This window comes from Cnephaeus nilssonii (genome assembly GCF_951640355.1).
Source record: "Cnephaeus nilssonii genome assembly, chromosome: X".
Lineage (NCBI taxonomy): Eukaryota > Metazoa > Chordata > Mammalia > Chiroptera > Vespertilionidae > Cnephaeus > Cnephaeus nilssonii.
The window spans coordinates 98,984,355-99,002,209 of record NC_137071.1 but is presented as its reverse complement, the minus strand read 5'-3'; the positions used below and the strand labels follow the sequence as shown (position 1 = coordinate 99,002,209).

The window sequence follows — 17,855 nt, the reverse complement described above, 5'->3', positions numbered from 1 at the left end:
GGCAGGTCAGCTGTGGGAGCCACGTCAGGTCTGAAGAGGAACGAGTCCCAGCTCTACCAGGAGTCCCGGAAAGGAGCCTTGGTGAGGACCAAAGGTAATTCCCACCCCAGAAAGAAGAGACTGTGCAGAGCCTGGCTGTCTTCCGTTCTTAGCTCTGGCTGGTCCCAGGCAGGGTTGGCTGGATATAGTATGCTCTGACTTTTTCCAAGGGTGAGGGAGCTGTCTTGGCAAGTGAGGTCATTTTCTGAGGGGGCAATGTCCAGTTAGCAGGGGTTGGCCCAGGACCTATCAGCCAGAAAGATTAATACCATGAAAGAGGATTGAGGATAGCCCACCATCCAACTGATGGGGCCCAGCCCTTGCCATCAGCACTGGAAGGACCTAGCAGGGGGTGACAAGATGTGGAGCCTCTTCACTTTTGTCCAGGGGTTCTCAGGGAGGTGAGGGCCTTGTTCTAAGGAGGCATTGGTCTGAGGGGGAGCCACAACAGGTCAGCAGAGGGACGAGTCCCAGACTCTGCCAGGATTTAAGGTAAGGACCCTGAGTGAGCACTGAGGGCAGCACACCCTCACCATAGTACTGAAGGCATGCCCAGCTCTACCCTTCCCCTGCTGTGAGATCTGGGAGGCCCTGAGGCACAGTGGCTGGGTACAGTGCACCCTCACTTTCTTCTAGATGGTCTCAGGGAGGTGAGGGCTTGTTCTGAATGGTCAGTACCCAGGACAGCAGAGGGAGGTGTCCCAGGCCCCACCAGGCATCAATGTGAGGGATGCAGGTAACCCTCAGATAGGAGTTGTGAGGAGAGGGCGTCTGTGTGAGGCACGTGTCCTCAGGTCAGCAGAGCAGAGGAGGCCCAGGCAGCGTGAGGAGTCAATGTGAGATACATACCCTGAATGTCTATCAAAGCCCCCACCCACAGTCCCAAACACCACCTGCTCACAGTCAGCCCTGGAAGCCTTGGGCTGTGCTGGCTGGCTACACCCTGAGGAGCTTTCTCACATCATCCTACAGGTTCCTGGGAGACAAACCATCCAGGAAGACAGGAGCCCAGTGAGGCCCTAGAGCACCCCCTAAATAGAAGACCTGTAAGTCAGCCTTTGTCAGAGCTGCCAAGGGTGCGCATCTCTGCTGAGGCCGCTGACCCTCTCCCTCTCTCCCCCAGGCTCCTGGGAATCCATCTCCCATAATCCTGCTCACACTTCCACCTGCTGCCCACAACAAGAGTCATCATGTCTCACTCCTCAAAGCGCCCACGCCTCACATTTGAGCCAAACTTTCAGGCCCAAAGTGAGATAATGTTTCCCATACCTGACGAGGAGAACTCCTCCATTTCCTCTTGCTCTTTCAGCTTCTCCTACCCCTCCACCTCCCCCACCCCCTCCCCTCCTTCCTCTCCTGTAATCCCAGGCACTCTGGAGGAGGAAGAGGAAAAGGAGGCTGAGAAGGAGGGGGAGAACAAGAAGGATGAGGAGGGGAAGGATGGTGAGGAAGAGGAAGAAGAGAAGGAAAAGGAAGAGGAGGAGGGGGAAGAGGAGGGACAGGAGAAGGAGAAAGAAGAAGAGGAAGAGCAGGAGGAGCAGACTGAGGAGGAGGAGGAGGAGGAGGAGGAGGAGGAGGAGGAGGAGGAGGAGGAAGCAGAGGAGGAGGGAGAGGGGAAGGAGGAGGAAAAGGAAGCCGAGGAGGAGGGGCAGGGAGAGGAGGAGGAGGAGGAGTCTGAGGAGAGAGATGAGGAAGAAAAAGAGGCAAAGCAGGAGAAGGAGGAGGAGGAGAAGCTGGAGAAGCAGGAGAAGCAGGAGCAGCCTGCTTCTAAGACATCAAGACCTCCCCAGAGTCCTCAGAGATCCATGGCATGGAGCACATCAGTTGGAGGCTCCAGCAACCAAGACAATGAGGATACAAGCTCTCTGCAGACCTCAGCAGACCCCGAGTCTCTGTGTAGAGACCGCATAGATGAGAATGTGCCCAATTTGGTGCATGCCATGATCCTCAGGTATCGTTTGAGAAAGCCTATTACAAAGGCAGAGATGCTACAAGTTGTTAACAAAAGGGACAAGAGTCAATTCCCTGTGATTTTTAAGAAAGCTTGTAAGTGCTTGGAGGTGATCTGTGGCATTGATGTGAAGGAAGTGGTCCCTGCCACCCACTCCTATGTCCTTGTCAACTCACTGGATCTCACCTATGATGAGATGCTTAGTGACCACCAGAGCATGCCTAAAAACGGCCTCCTGATAATCATCCTGGGTATGATCTTCCTGGAGGGCAACTGTGCCTCTGAGGAAGACATTTGGGAGTTCCTGAATATGATGGGAGTTTATGCTGGGAGGGAGCACTTCATTTATGGGGAGCCTAGGAAGCTCATCACCAGAACATGGGTTCAGGAGAATTACCTGGAGTACCAGCAGGTGCTTAATAGTGATCCACCACGCTACCAATTTATGTGGGGTCCAAGGGCCCATGCTGAAACCAGCAAGTTGCAAGTTCTGGAATTTTTGTCCAAGATCAAAGGGATTGACCCCATTTCCTTCTCATGCTGGTATGAGGAGGCTTTAAGAGATGAGCAAGAGAGAGCCCGGGCCAGAATTGGCCCTGTGGGTCATGCTGCTGCCATGTTCATGGCACAGCCTCTCCTCCCCCAACTGAAGAATGAGCACGAATCTTCACTCTGTGGTTGCAAAGGGCACTCACATTTCTAAGTAGAGGAGAGTCAGAGGCAGGGTCAGGCTGGGGAGAACAGCTTTGTGTTCTATATTGATGGCTTGGAGGTTTATCCTTTGTTCCCCCTCCTTTGGGGTTTTCTCAAATACTGTTCCTTTTCATGGAAGGTTTATTAGCTTTAGAATCTAAGTTGATGAATTAAAGTGGTCTCACATGCATTGTTACTCTTCAGGTTTATGAATGAGTTTTGATATTTTGAAAAATAAATTGGGGAAACTTCCATCTTTTGTGATCTGGAGGAAAATATGATGACACTGGAATGGGAATTTCCTTGGAAATGTGAAAGAAGCCTGCAGAAAATAGAGAAATAGAGGGGGGGGGAATATAACAGGTGGTTAATTTTTGCATTCCTTAACCATTTTAGTTTATTCTGTAACATTAAAAGATATATACCTGGATTTCCTTGGCTTATTCAAGAAAGTTGGTGTAATCATAGAAAATGTTAATAAAGGAATTTTACCAATGCTCACCTACTCATTTATTTGCCAAACATTAATTGTATATTTCCTCTTTGGAAAGCACTGTGTTAATAGTGGAGATACTAGGATAAGCAAGACACACCGCTACCCAAAGAATGGTAGAGGCTAGGAGCAGCACTCACATCAAAAAGATGGTGAGATGTCCTCCAATACCTACAGAACAAGTGAAAACAAGGAGGGAGGAGATGAGATTGCAGATGGGAGCACTCAAGTGTAAATGCCCTGAGCCAAGGCATTCTGGGGCTAAGGGAAACTGCAATTCCTTCCGTGGGAGTTAATTTTAAATTAAGCTGTGGGTGGTGGCAGGGGCCAGGCCCTCAGGGGCTGTGTTCTTGAAGTGTGAGAAAAGCCTGACATGGAAAACTTTTGGATCCTGGATAAACCAGGGAGAAATCTCCACCTTGGGTTGGGTATGGAAAGGGTCCTGAACTTTTTGTCCTAGTGCAGTGCACACAGTGCATGAACTAGGTGTTCTAGACACATCTTGAGTGTAATTAGGCCAACTCTAAGCAATGTCTAGATTTTGGTGGTAGTGAAATGAATGAAAATAGCACTTTGATGGATGAGTAGCTGGGAGGGAAGGAAGCAGTTGGTCTTTGGGTTAAATTCTGGGAACTCTGAGTTATATCAGCTGGGGAAGACTAACCTATGCCCAAATTAATATATCCTCTAAGAGGAAACATTTAATGGATTTTATTTGTGAAGCTGTATTTTTTGCCTGATTTATATTCCATCTCCTGTTGAGCTGCATATTATCTGAGAATGTCCTCGATTACAACTAGATCCCAGAGGAGATAGATGGTGGGAGGGTCTGGGGACAAAATAATATTAGAAATTACTGCCATTCATTAAAGTTTGAATCAATGTCAGGTACTGTGCCAGATGCTTTTCTTACTTTACATACATTCCAGCAGTCCTTCCTACAAGGCAGGGCTTATCAAACCCATTTAACAGGTGATGGATCTAAGGCTCATGGCCTTCAGTAATTTCCCCAAGATTTTACTGCCATTAAGTGACAGGGCTGAGATAGGAAGGAAGGTAAGAAATTATTTAGGGCAGGGGTCCTCAAACTTTTTAAACATGGGGCCAGTTCACTGTTTCTCAGACCATTGGAGGGCCGGAGTATAGTTAAAAAAAAAAAAAACTGAACAAATTCCTATGCACATGCTAAGTCGACTGCTAAGCAGGACAGGCAGCAGCGGCAAAAACACCTGGCGGGCCTGATAAACGTCCTTGGCAGGCAGTATGTGGCCCGCGGGCCGTAGTTTGAGGACCCCTGATCTAGGGCCTGCATTGTTTCCACTCCTAGCCTGAGGTGGGTTTCCTGTCTCTTACTCCATTTCTCTTTCTAGTATTACTTAACCCCAAGTGGGGTAGTATTAGAAGGTGGGGCTTTTAGGAAGTAACTAGGTTTGGACAAGCTTATGAAGGTGAAGTATCCATGATGAAATTAATGTCTTTGGCAATATGTTGATAAAATGAGAAGATGGCTATCTGCAAACCAGGAAGAAGGGCCTCACCAGACACCGAATCTTCCAGCACTGTGATCTTGGACTTTGCAACTGAATAATAAATTTCAGTTGTTTAAACCACCCAATATATAATGACTAAAACAACCATCCTTTCATTGCCTTTTGTCTGTATACCTGTCCCACAGGAAAAGGTACCTGTAAACATCTTCAGGATTGTTCAGTCATGTGGAAGGTAGCTGAGGATCATAAATTAATATTTTTACCTTGCATCATCACATGGATTGGGTATGGAAAGTGTCCTGAACTTTTTGTAGTCTCTTTACTAAGGAAAGAGACCATTCTCATTCTGCTGAGAATATAGAGGTTATTACAAAGTGCAATGCAGAAAAAGTGATACTGAGTGAAGAAGGATGTTTGTTTTCTACCTGCTAAGATTGAAAGCACCTGTTAAATTATAGGCTTTTGAAAAAGTTGATGAATTTCAAGGAAAAATTGGTTTTCTCAGAAACTCCTTTAAGAAATGAAGAGAGTGCCCTAACCAGTTTGTCTCAGTGGATAGAGCGTCAGCCTGTGGACTGAAGGGTCCCAGGTTTGAGTGCAGTCAAGGGCATGTACCTCGGTTGTGGGCACATCCCCAGTAGGGAGTGTGCAGGAGACAGCTGATCAATGTTTCTCTCTCATCGATGTTTCTAACTCTCTATCCCTCTCCCTTCCTCTCAATAAAATATATTTTTAAAAAATAAATGAAGAGAGTTGTTGTCATAAAAATTATAATAGTTGCTTTTTATTGAGCACCTACTAATGACAAGTTATGGGAGAGGCTACAAGTGTTCATTCACATCTTGTTTTTCTCTCCTTCCTGGGACATCCACTGGAGCCAGTATGCCATTTCCATGCTTCCTCTACTATTCAGCAGCAAACATAGAGACCCAGTGCTGAGATAATGGAGCTACAAGAAGGTAGAAGCAGCCAGGATCCCTGAGTTGCCTGAGCACATAATATCCCTGCCAATGAAAACCATAATTCATGTGAACAACAAAAACAAAAAAATGTGTTGTGTTAAACCACTCATATTTCAGGTTTTGTCTATTGCATCAGCTAACAGTTACTTTAACTGATTAATACAAACCTATTTCTGATTTGGTGCTTATTTAAATATTTTACTTATAAAGGTGAAAAGGTGGTAGTTCATATATTCTTGTTAAATATTGTAAGCATACAAATCAATCACATTGCTCCCCTTTATCAAGTTCCTCCAAAATTCAACCTCTATCTCAAAGGAAATTACAATTACTAATCTGGTGTGTATTATTTCAAAGCTTATTCTGAGATTTTTCATATATGTGTATTAAAATATATTGTTTTTCTTCTAACTTAATGGTGATGATATATAAATTAACCTTTAACTTACCTTGCCAGTTAAAAAGTGAATGTAATATCTTTCAATTGATGGCACTTACTCTCATACTAAAGTATGTATGTGTCATAATTAGATACTTCTGATGGACATATAAGTTATTTTCTTTTACCTGCTGTGATTAATATAACTAAAATCAACATATTTAAACATGAATTCTTAGGAAAATGTATATGTTTTCTAAAAAAAAAAAAACATAAAACAGAATTTTGGTTAATGTGCAAAGGGTAAGAATGTTTAAGCTTTTATAAATATTGCCAAAATTTTATTCCAATATAGTTTTTCATAAATTAATATAATGTGAATATCCTAAACTTTTATAAACATTACTGGGGCCTGGTGCACGAAATTTGTGCACTTGAGGGAGGGGATCCCTCAGCCTGGCCTGCACCCTCTCGCAGTCCGGGAGCTCTGGGGGGATGTCCGGCTGATGGCTTAGGCCCACTAAGCCATCAGTTGGACATCCTTAGCATTGCCACGGAGGCGGGAGAGGCTCCCACCACTGCCACTGTGCTCGCCAGCCATGAGCCCGGCTTCTAGCTGAACGGTGCTCCCCCTGTGGGCGCATACGGACCACCAGGGGGCAGCTCCTGCATTGAGTGTCTGCCCCCTGGTGGTCAGTGCGCATCATAGTGACCGGTCATTCCGCCATTCGGTCATTTGCAATATTAGCCTTTTATTATATATGATACGCTGTAGATGAGGCCCCCTAGAACCATAAGAAATGCAAAAAATTCACTGTTAACTCATTCTTGAATTGCCCCCACTTAAAATCAAATTGCCCCCCATGTGGGGCGTGTGCTGCACCTTGGGAACCACTGGGCTTGACACTTTTCTTCTCTGAGCTTCATTTCTGAATACATATACATATGTATATACCATGGGAATTGTAATCTCTTCTCCGCCTACCTCACTGGGTTGTCATGAGGAGGTTCTGAGATAATAAACCTAGAAATGTTTCATCAAATAAGTGATGTCTAAAAGGGAAGGGATTGTTATTTTTAAACCTATGGGTACCATCACAGGAAGCAGGTGCTGATTGGGGGAGGAGGGCATGATTGTTTCCTGGGACTGTAGCTATCGAAGCTTTACAGAGGGTTCCGCAGGCCTTGCAGGGGCGGCCTCCGGCCAGCAGCCCTGTAGTGGTGGTCATCCCTGGAGGTTCTGGCCAGGGCGGGGGGGCAGTAGGGGGATGCTAGGGGGGATGGCGAGGCCGAAGGGGGAGAAACTGTCAAACCACCCAGCTTGACTCCATTCTTTAAATTGTATGTGGTCATTTCACAGCTGTACATGCTCAGGGCGGGGCTCCAATCTCCTGGAGTGGGGCGAGGACTGGGCCAGGGCGGGGCCAGGTGGGCTAGGAGGGCGGGTTTAGCCATAGCCCCCAGAGAGGTTCAGTGCACTTCTGCTGCAGATACAGCACCGCTGCTGTACCGGGTGGGGGGGGGGATTCGTCTGACTCTGGAGGGCCGCTCAGGCCTGCCTCCACCTGGGTCTGTAGTTGTAGGGGGGAGAGGCATGCCCAGCCCCAGTGGAGGGGGCCCCGGCAGTGGCGGGCCCCGGGTGCCTTGGGGATGCTGACCAGTCGTTGCCAGCATGCTATTGTTGTGGGTGCCCCTGGCGGGGGTGGAAGGGGAAGAGATACGGAGGCAGAGGTGCGGGCTGAGGCTACACTGGCTACCCACGAGGCTGGGTCTTCTCCCCATCTGGTCAGCCTCCCTGTCACCCTGGGGATGCGGGGGCTGGGTAGCGTGTCTGTGCAGGAGGATTGGAAGAGCTCCCCGTGGTGCTTCCTCTTTCTTCTTTGCAGTCCGGGCTCCTGTCAGGCACTCTCCTCAGACCCCTGGGAACTTGGATCCAGCTTCCCTGGCCCTCCATGGCTCCCTGCCACCCCCGCCCTACTCAGCTCTCCCCGGCCACCCACCTGTCAGGAGGCTGCCAAGGCGCCCTGCTGTGGGCAGTGCAGTCCTGGGGCAGGGTGTGAGGGTGTGGGGAGCAGCTCCAGTAAAGTTTAATAAACCCTGGGTTCACATTGGGATTTGGCTGTGGGGCCGCAGGGGAGTCTGCCTGTGCAGGATGAAATCACGGGAGACCCGGAGTCCCACCCCATGGCCCCACAGCCCCACCCATCCTACTGAACAGTCGTGATGTGACGGTGTCCCGGATAATTGGCATATTCTTCTATTATTAGTATAGAATTTACCAATCTTAAATTTTGCTAAAAGTTATGAGTAAAAAAAATGTTGTGCCAATGTTATTTTAATTTATGTCTCCCATTTTCTGATTAGGTTAAACAAAAAATCAACTTAATCCCCACCCATATAAAGCTGGATTTATGCAGTGATGTCCCAAGTAAAAGGATTCCTCTGGGCATGATTTAAAATCCTCAAATGTCTGCATGGCATTTCCCCTTTACTTTGAGAAGCAAGGATTCAGTCAGAATGACTAGGAGCCAGGGAATATGACCAGCTGGGACACCCTAAGTCTGGAGGGGCACAGAGAGCATTCTGGGGAGAGCAATTATTAGAGCCCACAAGAGACCATGTGCAAAAACAAGTCCAGAGATCCCCAGACAAGCTGGCAGTCAGTGCTATGAGTCTAGAGTTCAGTGTAGGAAGAAGGGTCCAGAAGGAGAGATGGTGGGGAATCTGTATGAATGGTACTGGACAACTTATATAAATAGGCTTGTGAAATATCAGAATCCTCATTAGCAGCTGGATATCACAGTATAGTCTGAATAAATAGGTCAGTGGGGATATGTGGACCATCAGCATGCCAGATAACACCCGCTGCCTTACGGCCACCAATATATCATGCCAGGAAGAGCATAGCAGCTCTCCTGCATCATTTGGTTGAGCAATACTCTTGAGTAATTTAGTAGTCCAGGATACCCATGCCAATATCTAGACCTAATCACCATAGTAAATTTCCAGATACAGGTCTGGGTGTGCACCTGCCTTGAAGGAGATCCAGATGGTGTTCATGGCTCAGGAAGTCTTCAAAGGATTCTGAGCTGTTCCTAAATAACAAAACAGGTGCCCAGTGGCTATAAATATTAGCCTATGTTACACCAGATACTATCATGCTTTGCTAGGCACAGAACTAGATAAATAGCCAGGCCTGTACCCCCCACTGAGGTTCCTTAGTATTCAAAATCTTGGTTGACTTCAATAATTGACCATTTGGGCTACTTGGTATTTTGCACATCCCTGAGCTTTAAACACCTACTATTGTATTTTAAATTACCCAATAAAGACTGAGCTTATGACAGCACAGGTACCCACATTCAACCCCAATGAAAGCAGAACCCAAGCTCTCTCACTGCCTTACCCTCCTTCCTATCTCAGCCCTGTCACTTAATGGCAGTAAAATCTTGGGGAAATTACTAAGGCCATGAGCCTTAGATCCATCACCTGTTAAATGGGTTTGATAAGCCCTGCCTTGTAGGAAGGACTGCTGGAATGTATGTAAAGTAAGAAAAGCATCTGGCACAGTACCTGACATTGATTCAAACTTTAATGAATGGCAGTAATTTCTAATATTATTTTGTCCCCAGACCCTCCCACCATCTATCTCCTCTGGGATCTAGTTGTAATCGAGGACATTCTCAGATAATATGCAGCTCAACAGGAGATGGAATATAAATCAGGCAAAAAATACAGCTTCACAAATAAAATCCGTTAAATGTTTCCTCTTAGAGGATATATTAATTTGGGCATAGGTTAGTCTTCCCCAGCTGATATAACTCAGAGTTCCCAGAATTTAACCCAAAGACCAACTGCTTCCTTCCCTCCCAGCTACTCATCCATCAAAGTGCTATTTTCATTCATTTCACTACCACCAAAATCTAGACATTGCTTAGAGTTGGCCTAATTACACTCAAGATGTGTCTAGAACACCTAGTTCATGCACTGTGTGCACTGCACTAGGACAAAAAGTTCAGGACCCTTTCCATACCCAACCCAAGGTGGAGATTTCTCCCTGGTTTATCCAGGATCCAAAAGTTTTCCATGTCAGGCTTTTCTCACACTTCAAGAACACAGCCCCTGAGGGCCTGGCCCCTGCCACCACCCACAGCTTAATTTAAAATTAACTCCCACGGAAGGAATTGCAGTTTCCCTTAGCCCCAGAATGCCTTGGCTCAGGGCATTTACACTTGAGTGCTCCCATCTGCAATCTCATCTCCTCCCTCCTTGTTTTCACTTGTTCTGTAGGTATTGGAGGACATCTCACCATCTTTTTGATGTGAGTGCTGCTCCTAGCCTCTACCATTCTTTGGGTAGCGGTGTGTCTTGCTTATCCTAGTATCTCCACTATTAACACAGTGCTTTCCAAAGAGGAAATATACAATTAATGTTTGGCAAATAAATGAGTAGGTGAGCATTGGTAAAATTCCTTTATTAACATTTTCTATGATTACACCAACTTTCTTGAATAAGCCAAGGAAATCCAGGTATATATCTTTTAATGTTACAGAATAAACTAAAATGGTTAAGGAATGCAAAAATTAACCACCTGTTATATTCCCCCCCCCTCTATTTCTCTATTTTCTGCAGGCTTCTTTCACATTTCCAAGGAAATTCCCATTCCAGTGTCATCATATTTTCCTCCAGATCACAAAAGATGGAAGTTTCCCCAATTTATTTTTCAAAATATCAAAACTCATTCATAAACCTGAAGAGTAACAATGCATGTGAGACCACTTTAATTCATCAACTTAGATTCTAAAGCTAATAAACCTTCCATGAAAAGGAACAGTATTTGAGAAAACCCCAAAGGAGGGGGAACAAAGGATAAACCTCCAAGCCATCAATATAGAACACAAAGCTGTTCTCCCCAGCCTGACCCTGCCTCTGACTCTCCTCTACTTAGAAATGTGAGTGCCCTTTGCAACCACAGAGTGAAGATTCGTGCTCATTCTTCAGTTGGGGGAGGAGAGGCTGTGCCATGAACATGGCAGCAGCATGACCCACAGGGCCAATTCTGGCCCGGGCTCTCTCTTGCTCATCTCTTAAAGCCTCCTCATACCAGCATGAGAAGGAAATGGGGTCAATCCCTTTGATCTTGGACAAAAATTCCAGAACTTGCAACTTGCTGGTTTCAGCATGGGCCCTTGGACCCCACATAAATTGGTAGCGTGGTGGATCACTATTAAGCACCTGCTGGTACTCCAGGTAATTCTCCTGAACCCATGTTCTGGTGATGAGCTTCCTAGGCTCCCCATAAATGAAGTGCTCCCTCCCAGCATAAACTCCCATCATATTCAGGAACTCCCAAATGTCTTCCTCAGAGGCACAGTTGCCCTCCAGGAAGATCATACCCAGGATGATTATCAGGAGGCCGTTTTTAGGCATGCTCTGGTGGTCACTAAGCATCTCATCATAGGTGAGATCCAGTGAGTTGACAAGGACATAGGAGTGGGTGGCAGGGACCACTTCCTTCACATCAATGCCACAGATCACCTCCAAGCACTTACAAGCTTTCTTAAAAATCACAGGGAATTGACTCTTGTCCCTTTTGTTAACAACTTGTAGCATCTCTGCCTTTGTAATAGGCTTTCTCAAACGATACCTGAGGATCATGGCATGCACCAAATTGGGCACATTCTCATCTATGCGGTCTCTACACAGAGACTCGGGGTCTGCTGAGGTCTGCAGAGAGCTTGTATCCTCATTGTCTTGGTTGCTGGAGCCTCCAACTGATGTGCTCCATGCCATGGATCTCTGAGGACTCTGGGGAGGTCTTGATGTCTTAGAAGCAGGCTGCTCCTGCTTCTCCTGCTTCTCCAGCTTCTCCTCCTCCTCCTTCTCCTGCTTTGCCTCTTTTTCTTCCTCATCTCTCTCCTCAGACTCCTCCTCCTCCTCCTCTCCCTGCCCCTCCTCCTCGGCTTCCTTTTCCTCCTCCTTCCCCTCTCCCTCCTCCTCTGCTTCCTCCTCCTCCTCCTCCTCCTCCTCCTCCTCCTCCTCCTCCTCCTCCTCAGTCTGCTCCTCCTGCTCTTCCTCTTCTTCTTTCTCCTTCTCCTGTCCCTCCTCTTCCCCCTCCTCCTCTTCCTTTTCCTTCTCTTCTTCCTCTTCCTCACCATCCTTCCCCTCCTCATCCTTCTTGTTCTCCCCCTCCTTCTCAGCCTCCTTTTCCTCTTCCTCCTCCAGAGTGCCTGGGATTACAGGAGAGGAAGGAGGGGAGGGGGTGGGGGAGGTGGAGGGGTAGGAGAAGCTGAAAGAGCAAGAGGAAATGGAGGAGTTCTCCTCGTCAGGTATGGGAAACATTATCTCACTTTGGGCCTGAAAGTTTGGCTCAAATGTGAGGCGTGGGCGCTTTGAGGAGTGAGACATGATGACTCTTGTTGTGGGCAGCAGGTGGAAGTGTGAGCAGGATTATGGGAGATGGATTCCCAGGAGCCTGGGGGAGAGAGGGAGAGGGTCAGCGGCCTCAGCAGAGATGCGCACCCTTGGCAGCTCTGACAAAGGCTGACTTACAGGTCTTCTATTTAGGGGGTGCTCTAGGGCCTCACTGGGCTCCTGTCTTCCTGGATGGTTTGTCTCCCAGGAACCTGTAGGATGATGTGAGAAAGCTCCTCAGGGTGTAGCCAGCCAGCACAGCCCAAGGCTTCCAGGGCTGACTGTGAGCAGGTGGTGTTTGGGACTGTGGGTGGGGGCTTTGATAGACATTCAGGGTATGTATCTCACATTGACTCCTCACGCTGCCTGGGCCTCCTCTGCTCTGCTGACCTGAGGACACGTGCCTCACACAGACGCCCTCTCCTCACAACTCCTATCTGAGGGTTACCTGCATCCCTCACATTGATGCCTGGTGGGGCCTGGGACACCTCCCTCTGCTGTCCTGGGTACTGACCATTCAGAACAAGCCCTCACCTCCCTGAGACCATCTAGAAGAAAGTGAGGGTGCACTGTACCCAGCCACTGTGCCTCAGGGCCTCCCAGATCTCACAGCAGGGGAAGGGTAGAGCTGGGCATGCCTTCAGTACTATGGTGAGGGTGTGCTGCCCTCAGTGCTCACTCAGGGTCCTTACCTTAAATCCTGGCAGAGTCTGGGACTCGTCCCTCTGCTGACCTGTTGTGGCTCCCCCTCAGACCAATGCCTCCTTAGAACAAGGCCCTCACCTCCCTGAGAACCCCTGGACAAAAGTGAAGAGGCTCCACATCTTGTCACCCCCTGCTAGGTCCTTCCAGTGCTGATGGCAAGGGCTGGGCCCCATCAGTTGGATGGTGGGCTATCCTCAATCCTCTTTCATGGTATTAATCTTTCTGGCTGATAGGTCCTGGGCCAACCCCTGCTAACTGGACATTGCCCCCTCAGAAAATGACCTCACTTGCCAAGACAGCTCCCTCACCCTTGGAAAAAGTCAGAGCATACTATATCCAGCCAACCCTGCCTGGGACCAGCCAGAGCTAAGAACGGAAGACAGCCAGGCTCTGCACAGTCTCTTCTTTCTGGGGTGGGAATTACCTTTGGTCCTCACCAAGGCTCCTTTCCGGGACTCCTGGTAGAGCTGGGACTCGTTCCTCTTCAGACCTGACGTGGCTCCCACAGCTGACCTGCCTTCGTATGCAGACTGAGGCCCTCAACTCCCTGAGACCATCGCCAAGACAAAAGTAAAGGGACATCACATCCAGCCATCCCTGCCCGGGGTCTCCCAGGACTGACAGCAGGGATGGGGGTTCCCTCTGTCATCCCTCAAGGTATTCCTTTTTGCTCCTGGAAGGGCCTGGGCCTACCTCCTCGAGTGACCTGAAATCAGCCCCTCAGACCAAGGCCTCACCTCCCAGAAACACCTCCACCCACCCCATGCAGGAAGAGAGGGAGCACCACATCTCAGGATTACTGTGCAGATCCTCCCAGGGTGGATATTGGGAACAGGGTGGCGTTTCTGTGGGCATCCCCCCTTCTGTCTGAGTTAGGGGGGTACCCTTAGTCCCCCTTCGAGGTCCTTACCTTACCTTGACGCCTCACAGATCCTGGGATTCTTTCCTCTGCTGATGTCACCAGCTCAGACCAAGGCCTTCACTTTCCTGGGACACTACAGACAAAAGGAAAAAGACACCAAATCTAGACACCTCTGCCTGGGGTCTGTTTTGGCATGGGGAATATAGTCAGTCCTCCCTCAAAGTATTTAGTCATCTGTATTCCTATCAAGGTCTGTCCTGTCCTCCTCTGACCTGAAGCTCCTCCTCCAATCACGACATCACCTTCCTGAAGCACTCCATTACCTTGACTCCTGGTAGAGCTCCTGGCAAATGTGAGAGTTTTCCCATCTGGCCATGCCTGCTCAGATCCTCCCAGGGATGAGATTCTGTGGGGTCCATCTTTTGGGGGAGGGGGGCCTTCAGGCCTCACTAAGGGTCCTTACCTTGATTCTGGCCAGAACCTGAGACTCTGCCCTCTTCTGAGCTGCTGTGGCTCCCCCTAAAACTGTCACCTCCTTAGACCACCTCTCTGAGACCTTCCTCCAGACAAAAGTAAGGAAATGCCACATAGGGCCAACATTGCCATGCTCTCCTGATGTTGGCAGGAGGGGAAGGGTGGGACTGGGGCCCTCTAACTATTGGGGTATTTCCAGCGCAGGCCTCTGAGGCCCCTTCTCACAGCCCTCTGCTTGATGCCTGGCAGGATCTGGCTGTATCCTCTATTAACTAGCCTGAAGTCACACACCTCAGTAAAAGCCTCAGCTCCCCCAGACTCCCAAACTGGAAGTCAGAAAACAACACATTTGGTAACCCTCCGGTGTGTCTTGCCAGGGCTGACTGCAGGGGCATTTCTGTGAGATCCCTCTCCATGGGGTGATAGGTCCTCCCCCAGAGTCTTCATGTTGACACTTTGCAGGGTGTGATAGCCTCCCTCTGCTGAACTCAGGCCACACTCATGGGAACAAGGTCTTCACCTTCATGAGACACCCCCATCCCCCAGGGAGGGGGTAGTGAGGGAGGGCCACATTCAGTAACCATGCCCCTAGTTCTCCCATGTTGACAGCAAGGGCAGAGAGTGCCTGGGTCCTATCTGTTGTGCTGTAGGGAGTGCTCCCAGTCCTGACACTGGCGAACCCCAATTTGGGCCTTGGACTCTACCCCCTGCCAGGCTGCTCTGGTCTTTCAGAGCTAGGTTGTCTCTCCCTTGAAAACCTCCAGATAAAAGCAAAGAGAGGCCACATCCTGCCACTCCTGCCCAGGGTGTCCTAGGGTTGTGGCAGGGGCTGAACACTACCTGTCCTACAGTGTGTGCGTGTGTGTGTGTGGGGGGGGGGGGGATATCTTCTGTCCTCCCACAGTCCCTCAATGTATTAAGTGCCTCCTCAGATGAAGGCCTCACTTCCAAGAGGCAAGCCCCACAACTTCCTGAAGGAAGTGAGGAAATACCACACGCGACCGCTACTGCCTGTGTCCTCCCATGGTTGACAGGAAGTGGAGTGGGGTGTTTGCGGAGCCCCTCTGTCTGAAGTGAATGGTCCCATCATCTATCCTCAAAGTGTCCAAAGGTATTCCTGGCAGGTCCGGCATCTCCTCACTTCTACTGGCCTGAGCATGGTCCCTCAGCCCAGGGTCACTGTGTCCCTGAGAGGCCAGAAAAGGAAGTCAGGGGTGGATAAAGAAGGGCCTCTGTGCTCCACAGTCCTGCCCAAGGCTTCCGCGCGCGCGCGCGCGCGTGTGTGTGTGTGTGTGTGTGTGTGTGTGTGTGTGTGTACGCTCGCGTGTGCCTGCGTGCGCGCGTGCCTGCGTGCGCACGTGCCTGTGTGCGCGCGCGTGCCTGCGTGCGCGCGTGCGTGCTGAGCGGGCAGCCGCTGGGGCACCCTCTCTGTGGTGAGTTCTCCCCTCAGTACTTTCTCAGAGGTGCTTAGCAGAGGCAGGGACACCTCCTGCTTCCCCAGCTGCCACAGCCTCATGTTCCTGAGACTCTGAGCTGGAAGGCGGGACTGGACACACTATATTGAAGGGCCTCGCCAGTGGTCTCTCAGAGCCAACAGCAAGTTCATGGCAAAACTTCCCCCCACCCCCACCCCCCACACTGAATGGAGGTTTCCTCCATTAGGCAGGACCAGCGAGTGGCTCAGACGCCTTCCTCTGCTGACCTGACACGGGGCCCACAGACGAAACCTCATGTCCCTCAGATTCTGGAGACAGAACCGAAACGCCACATCAACCACCGATGGTTGTAGTTCCCAGGACTGGGGCACCCCAGCACCCTGTTTGGCTCCCACCCTCTGCGGTGGGTGGTCTCCCCCATCTTCCTCAGGGTGCTCACCTTCACGCCAGGCAGAGCCTCGAATTAATTTCTCGCTCTTTGGACCTAACTCTGCAGACCTCGGAGAAAAACCTCAGGTCCCTCAGGCTCCTGAGGCGAAAGTGCCAAAGGAGCCCAATTCGGGAACGCTGCGTGGGGTCACCCAGGGACCACTGCAGGGGCAGGGCGGGACTGGTGGCCCTGTGTCTGCAGTGGGCGGTGCCTTCCTGGCTTTCTCAGAGACCTCGCTCTGATGATTGGCCAGTCCTAGGACTCCCTCCATCGGCGGATCTGAAGCCCCACCCCTCAGCTCCAGCAATCGAGAGCTGGACACACAACATCCTGGGAACCTGCCTGGCTCTCCCAGGGTTCACAGTAAGGGCAAGGGGTGGGGGAGGAGGCGGGAGACTCCTCTGTCTGAGGGGCAGCTCCCCGCACGCACACCTCCCCTAGGGTCCTCCTTAAGGTGCCGACCTGAGTCTGACCTGCTCAGAAGAAGCCTCTTGTCCCTCAGGTTCCCAAAAACGTAAGCTGCGAAGTGCCATATCCAAACACCTGTGCGTGGATTTGCCCGCGGCTGAGGCCACAGGCAGGACCGAGCTTGGCCCCTACCCTCGGTGGCGGTGGCGGTGGCGGTGGCGGGAGATCTAACCCTCTTCCTAGGGATTCTCGCCCTGATCATTGCCCAGGCCCAGGACTCCTCCACCTGAGGGCCTGAAGCCCCACCCCTCAGACTGGGGGAATGGAATCTTCAAAACAGAACTTCTGGGAACCCTGCGTGACTCTCCCAGGGTAAGGGCAATGGGGGTGGGGTTGGGGGTGGGGGAGACTCCTCTGTCTGCGGGCGGGGGAGGGGAACAGCTCCCCGCACACCTCCCCTAGGGTCCTCCTTAAGGTGCTGACCTGAGTTTGACCCACTCAGAGGAAGCCTCCTGTCCCCCTGGCACCCAAAAAACGTAAGCCAGGAAGTGCCATAGCCAAACAAACACCTGTGCGGGGATTTGCCTAGGGCTGAGGCCACAGGCAGGACCGAGTTTGGCCCCCACCCTCTGGGGTGGGACGTTTCCCCGTCTTCCTCGGGGTCCTCAACTGGATGCCTGGCGGAGACCAGGATTTTCTCCCTTCTGACCGAACTCCGTGCCCTTCATAGAAAACTTCAAGTCCCTCAGATTCCCCAGAGGACAGCCCCCAAACGCCACAACCAGAAACACTGCCTGGGGTCTCCCAGGACGACTGCAGGGACAAGGCGGGACCAGGACCCCTCTACTCTGTCTGGGGTGGAAATACCACGGAGTCCTGGCTCAGAGTCTTCACCTTGACTCCCGGCACCGCCCGGGCAGCTTCCCTCTGCCTGCGTTCCTGGGCTCCATCCAGATCCAGCTGCTTCCCACCCTGAGAACATCAGGGCGGAAGGAAGTGGTGAGGGAGCAGCAGAGCGGCTCCTAGGCGCCAGGGCTACCCGGGGTGGACCTCAGCAGCAGGGCAAGGTAGACCCCCACACCCTTCTACCCCACACCATCTGAGAAGGTAGGCTTACTT

General features: G+C 50.3%; 2 protein-coding genes across 2 annotated transcripts; one reads left to right on the top strand and one right to left on the bottom strand.

Moving 5' to 3' along the window:
* Nucleotides 1-1,844: 1,844 nt before the first annotated feature.
* On the top strand, nt 1,845-2,693 carry LOC307095391 (melanoma-associated antigen 10-like; the record flags this gene model as incomplete). Its single annotated transcript, XM_079764603.1, has 1 exon — nt 1,845-2,693. One exon carries the CDS (start codon nt 1,845-1,847, stop codon nt 2,691-2,693), a length of 849 nt encoding a protein of 282 aa, XP_079620729.1.
* Nucleotides 2,694-10,951: 8,258 nt separating this feature from the next.
* LOC307095389 (melanoma-associated antigen 10-like) lies at nt 10,952-11,800 on the bottom strand (the record flags this gene model as incomplete). Its single annotated transcript, XM_079764595.1, has 1 exon — nt 10,952-11,800. One exon carries the CDS (start codon nt 11,798-11,800, stop codon nt 10,952-10,954), a length of 849 nt encoding a protein of 282 aa, XP_079620721.1.
* Between the last annotated feature and the right edge of the window lie 6,055 nt (nt 11,801-17,855).